General features: G+C 40.2%; 1 protein-coding gene across 1 annotated transcript; it reads left to right on the forward strand.

Moving 5' to 3' along the window:
- The first annotated feature begins 203 nt into the window (after nucleotides 1–203).
- On the forward strand, nucleotides 204–1514 carry LOC112590451 (uncharacterized protein F54H12.2-like). The gene has a single exon (XM_025306919.1). It carries the CDS (start codon nucleotides 204–206, stop codon nucleotides 1512–1514), a length of 1311 nt encoding a protein of 436 aa, XP_025162704.1.
- Nucleotides 1515–6619: the final 5105 nt, after the last annotated feature.

Consider the following 6619-nt stretch of genomic DNA (forward strand, 5'->3'; position numbering starts at 1 on the left):
GCGCTTCTAAATCAAGTAAGAGGAAAGTGACTCGAAGAAACGCACCGGGGAAGAAATCGGGTAAGAAGCTAGCAATGGAACCCACGAAGAAGAAGCGTTCAATGAAGAAAAGCGGGAGAGAACTCACTAAACGTCGGGGAGTTATCAATAAGCGTACTGTATCAGACATTTTTTCTTAAACAACAAACGCGTGCTTTCGAAGCATGTTCTTTCTTCATACGCATTCCTGCGAATGTTTAAAGAGCGATCTCTTCACCCTGCCGTCTACACAAACCAGTATTGAGAGTTCACAATGGATTCACTACAAACCCGTGTTTTCTCTCACGGATGACACGCCCGTCGAATTCGTCGTATTCGGGCATGGAGAAGAATACATAGATATTGCTCACACCATGCTGTCGCTACGCATACGAATAGAAACGGAAACCGGAGCAGGAGCTGCCGCCGCAAAAATAGGCTCAGTAAACCATATATTGCATTCGATGTTCAATCAAATCGACGTATATTTCAATCAAAAGCTCGTGTCTCCTCCAAACACTTACGCTTACCGCGCTTACATAGAGGCGTTATTAAATTATGCTTCACCAGTAAAAACCTCCCACCTGGCTTCGTGCCTGTGGTACAGCGATACTGCAGGGAACATGGACGCTCTACTTGGAGCGACACCAAGCAATCATGGACTCGACAAGCGAGCCACTTTTGTACAAGGAGGGCGAACACTGGATCTCATAGGTCATCTTCACTGCGACGTCTTCGATCAAGATAAATTCTTGATCAACGGTGTCGAAGTGCACATGAGGCTTGTTCGTTCGAAAGATTCCTTCTGTCTTATGGAGGGAAATACTATGTCACGGATACGCATTTTAGATGCTACACTACTCATCAGAAGAACTAGAATAAATCCAGGCATATTACTCGTTCATACGAAAATGTTGACCAGGACTATTGCTAAATACCTCCTCACGAGAGTCGAGGTTAAATCATTCATGATTCATAGCGGCGTCGTAGGAGAGATACTGGACAACGTCATTCTTGGACAAATACCAAAGCGCATAATTGTCAGCTTTGTCGATAAGAAAGCGTTTAACGGTACCCGGCTTTTAAATCCATTCAATTTCCAGCATTGTGGAATAAATTTCTTTTCGTTGTATGTCGATGGTACTCAAATCCCTAGCAGACCGTTACAACCCAAATTCTCTGATAACGAAGTGCTCTACACCGAGGCGCATCACACCCTTTTCTCAAGAACGGGTATTCACTTTTTGAACGAAACTAATTCTATATCCAGAGAAGATTATCCTGCTGGTTATACTCTTTTCGCTTTTGATCTCACTCCTGATCTGTCAGCTAATTGCGCGGGCCAATGGAACCTTGTGAAACACGGTAGTTTACGAATGGAAGTACGATTCGAAAGAGCCCTCACAACAACGGTCAATTGCTTAGTTTACGCTGAATTTCAAAGTGTGCTGGAAATAGATTCTTCTCGTCAAGTCGTTGTAGATTATAGCGGTTAAAGAAACACATCTTCCACTTTTCTTTTTGATGTATTTCCCCTTCCTGTGTAAAGATTTTCAACATCATTCTCCTCCAGAGTAAAAATTTTAAGAAAAGAACTCACTCGACTTCGAGGCGTAAAGAGTATAGTTTCGGCAAAGCAGAATTGCGAATACAGCGAGAACATGGATGTGATCATCGAAGTGCAGTGTTTCCGCGATAGCAACGATACTTATGTGCTAAGGAGGTGGCTATTGTCGGTATTAATGAGGCATTTGTCGGACATTGAATCTTAGCCCCATAGTATTCATTTGCGGAACTGAACGAAAAATCAAGACGGATAAATAACTGGCTTTCGCTGAATTATCATGGAATCGAGTGGTACGATGGGGAGACTAATCCAAAATATTCTTATCCGCGCTTGCGTGAAATTACGAGTCATATTCGTGACTTCATGACAAAAGGCAAGAAAAAAGCGAGCTGCTTGCAAAATTTGTTAGCGCGAAACGTGTATAATCTGGAGAATATCTCGCCGACGTCCAGTGATCTTTCACCCAGCGAACAAATAGAAGGCTGCTCATTCCACACATTTAGAAAACACAGACGTTATCATTGTGCATTACGCGATGCATACAAATTGAAACACTGGTTCATCGAACAGAGTCAAATCAACATCAGGAAACGCGACATATGGCCCGGTGCTTGTCCTCGAAAATTGACGGGGAAGACAGAGAAAATAGTTATTCCGACAAATCAGGGAGCGAACAGTCGCCGGTTGAAGAAGAGGAAAACGAGACAAATACTGAGTTGGAACATTCCGTCGAGCCGTCGAAGACTATAACAATCGCATTACCAAAGGTAAACGAAATTATATAAAATGAATTCGCTCGAAATTCAACATGCATTGCGACATCTCAATGCTAAATACACAGGCGTCTATCCAGTCGACAGACTACCGAGGGTGTGAACGAGGTCGACGGCAGTATTCGCTAATACGGACAATCTTGATCGTCCGGGACAGCACTGGGTCGCATTCTACATGGATCGGAATGGAGCGGCCACATATTTACTTCGACAGCTACGGGATGCCACCCTGGAACCCATGATTTCTCCTGCGTCTTAGAAGAAATTCCGTCACTTACCAATGGAGTACCTTTCAGCTACAGGGACTCTTCTCGATGACTTGTGGTCATTATTGCTGTGTTTTTCTTTACTTTATGTGTCGGGGTTATAACCTCGGGCAGTTTAACGGTTTGTTTACCAATGATTGTGAACGAAACGATCAGTTAATTGTACGAATGTATAAGAAAATCTTTTATCAATGTAAGCGTAAATCGCTAGATCATCATATCCCTGTGTACCAGGTTCAATCCTGTATTAAGAAAAATGTATAAGAATAAAATGTGAATTAATTTTATGAAAAATATTGTGCATTCCTTTCTCTTCACCTTTTCTCTCTTCCCTGTGATTTCCAGTTCGAGGTAACAAATCTCGTTGTAAACTTTTCGAGTTCGAAAGCGAGGGGACCCGTACAGGTAAAAATATTCGGGTAGACATAGACCAGAGGTATCGTCTTCCAACAATCGCTGGGTAGTTTTTGTCTTCGAAATGATCCCTACCTGCTCGAACATGTTCGCACACGCTCACGAGAGTCGAGAACCGGAGTCTCATGGTGGGGGCTCGAGTCCCGTAGGTTCTAGAATTTGCCAAATTTTTCACGCGTGACGTCGATACTCTTCATATATATACAATATAGCTAGTTTCCATCAGGGTATAGCAGTAGCGTAGTGCATAAGACGCTTGACTCGAAAGCCAGCGGACTCTCAGGGTTCGAATCTGGCCAGGGCCTACAGGATTTTTCCACGCACACTAACCACACACAACACACATACACACATTTCTCTCCGTTCTACGTGTACAACGTGAAAAAGTCTCTACCAGTTTCTACCAAAGAGGAGCAGTGGTATAAGACATTTGACTCAAGAGCCTGAGGTCCCGGGTTCGAGCCTCGCAGAGTGCCTAGGAGACTTTTCTAAATGTAATATGTAAATTAACCAACTGATCAAGAGCTAGAATCACTAACAAATGCCTAATATGAATAATAAAAATTTAATATTTAGATTACGCTAATTTTTATTCCGGTGATTCAAATTTCCGCTATTTTCAGCTTTAGGGGTAGGTCGGTGGGCGTGGTCTAGTAGCGTCGGAGAGTCGAGTGGAGGGGGAATGTTTTAACTGGCCATACCTACCCCTATACTACTGGTATCTTGTGATTTATTGAAGTCACTGAATATAAATCTAAAACCATATTTTGGAAATTCAAAATGGCGCATCCATTATGGCACATAAAACATGAGACTAAAAAAAGAAATCTCGAAACAGAAAAAATGGATAAAAAATGTTTAAATGAAGAAAATTAAAATACATAAAATACAAAAAAAGTTAATATACAAAAGAACATTAAAAATATAAAAAATTAAAAATATAAAAAAATAAAAAACATCAAAAATATTAAAAAAATTAAAAATATTAAAAATTAAAAAACATTAAAAATACAAAAAAAATGAAAAAACGGAGTCGAAAACCGCCACGTCCTCGTTTCGTGACTCTGGGTACGGCAGAGAGCGGGATTTAGGAACAGTTGAAAAAACTTATTTTCTATGTATTTCAACTATTTTTTTCGAATTCCGGTTTACTGAATGCGCCATTTTGAAATTTAAAAATATCGTATTCGATTTATATTCAGCGACTTCAATAAACCACAAGATACCAATTTTTATAGAAATCCAAGTATTTTTCGAATTTTCAACCACCATATTGAATCCGCCATTTTGAATTTTGGAAATTTGACATCAGATTCGGATTCGGCGGATCGGGTATCATAAAAAAATAACTTTTTGCGTTTTGGTCCACCATATTGGAACCGCCATTTTGAATTTCTAAAATCTGATTTCAGATTCGGATTCAGCGACCCCAAAAACATATAAATCCCAAAGCATAATCAAATCGTAATAGTATAAATTGTTTTATTTTAAGGTTTCGAATTTTCGACCGCCATATTGGGTCTGCCGTTTTGAATTTTGGAAATCTGACATCAGATTCGGATTCGGCGACCCCAATAACATAAATACCAAAGCACAATCAAATCGCAATAGTATAAATATGTTTTTTTCAAGATGCTCATATATGTCATAAAGCAAAAGTGGCACAAGTTTTATTTGCCCATATATGTATCACTGACAGCTAAGCGGTTAAGGACATAGCATAAGAAGTTTTTTAATTAATTTTACGCATTCTTGATCACGGAAAAATACAATATTTTCTTTAAAAACAAAATTAAATATACTAAAATATTTAAACGTAATGAACTTAACAGGACTTTAATGTCAAAATACATACTCTATGCATTATTACTTTTGTTTAACGCTTGTTCTAAAAAAATTAGGGAGCGTCCCAGATGCGCACAGAATAAAACGGACACAACAGAAGAACATTGAATGAATCGGACACAGTGACAAACGAACACAGTAAAAAACGAATGTATCCGATTGCAACCACTGTCTGTCCCTTTCCCATTGTATTCGTTTGTTACTGTGTCCGATTGTCACTGTGTCCGTTTTTTATTGTGTCCGATTGCAACCACCGTGTGTCCATTTCTTACTGTATCCGATTGCAATCACCGTGTGTCCATTTCCTACTGTGTCCGTTTGTTACTGTATCCGATTGTCACTGTGTCCGTTTTATTCTGTGCGTATCTGGGACTCACTCAAAAATTGCATGAGTCCCAAGATATTTGAGCGAAGCGTTTTAAATGGATCCTTTCTACAGATCCTCTACATACCTTATATATCTCCATATAATATTTTTAACAAATCTAAATTGATTATTCTGATCCAAATCTTTCAATAACTGAAATGCGAGTAAAACGCCGCCCATAGCGAATATTATATTTACTCCAAGAGAAGTGTTTAGTAATAATGTAATCAAAGGTAATTCGTAGATCTGGAAGCGAATTTAAAATAAAAAATGTCATTTTACATATAATGATTATGAAGATGAGCATATTAACATATAAATATTATACATATTAAGAGGCACAGTTGTACTTCGCGCCAAATTCAGCGCAACGAACTGCGCCCGAATGGCGCGAAGCAGATCGTGTTTAACGCGAAACTGCGAGTTGAAACGAAGTGAGATATTCATATCTCAGCAATGATTAAATCGATCGACGTTTTTTTAGTCCCAGTCAATTCGGCCTTCAAAAATAAGAAGAAAAGTGTTCTTGAGTTTTTTGTGTACGTTGTCTCTAAATGCAAATATTTTAAGATAAAGTCCGAATCACGAAAAATTTCGATTCAGTAAGAAAATAAGAAAGACGGACAGGAGTGGGGATATGTGTGCATCTTGTTTTTCCAACACCAGAGATGTTACGAACGCGCTGAAAAAGCGGACAGCAACGAGTACAAGTGAACACGAGTGAGTGAGAGAGAGAGAAAGAGAGAGAGAGAGAGAGAGAGAGAGAGAGAGAGAGAGAGAGAGAGAGAGAGAGAGAGAGAGAGAGAGAGAGAGAGAGAGAGAGAGAGAGAGAGAGAGAGAGAGAGAGAGAGAGAGGGAGAGAGAGGAATATGCTAGAATACAGGAGGAGAAAATGTGCGGAAGAGAGAGCGGGAGCGGGAGTGAGAGAGAGAGGGGGATAGGTGGCGGGGGAGAGAAAGGAAGAGAGGGGGAGATGAATAGTGGGGAGGGGAGAGGTGAGAGAAAGAGAAAGAAAAAGGGGAGAGAGAGTGAGGGAGAAGGGAAGAGAGCAGGGGTTGAAAGGGAGAGAGTGGAAGAAAGGGGGAGGATGAGAAAGGGGAGGATGAGAAAGGGGAATGAGGGAGAGAATTTCTAAAGATGAAAAGATGAGAATACCGTTATGCGCCACGGTATGTGGTAACGCCCATCATGTGATTGCTGGTCAGCTAGGACGATTTGCTGTGCTATAGAAAAATCAATTCCGGTGTTTATTATTAACTCGTCGTCCAGCGAGATCGCTCTTCAATTTTAAGGACCGCTATTGATTTTATGATGAATAAATGACGAGCGTCACCACATACCGTGGCGCAGTGCGTAACAATATAATCGT

The sequence above is a fragment of the Harpegnathos saltator genome, unplaced genomic scaffold, assembly GCF_003227715.2.
Source record: "Harpegnathos saltator strain DR-91 unplaced genomic scaffold, Hsal_v8.6 scaffold810, whole genome shotgun sequence".
Taxonomy (NCBI): Eukaryota; Metazoa; Arthropoda; class Insecta; order Hymenoptera; family Formicidae; genus Harpegnathos; species Harpegnathos saltator.

Excerpts from the sequence above, each read along its gene's own strand:
- LOC112590451 (XM_025306919.1), top strand. The coding sequence starts at position 204 with ATGTTCTTTCTTCATACGCATTCCTGCGAATGTTTAAAGAGCGATCTC.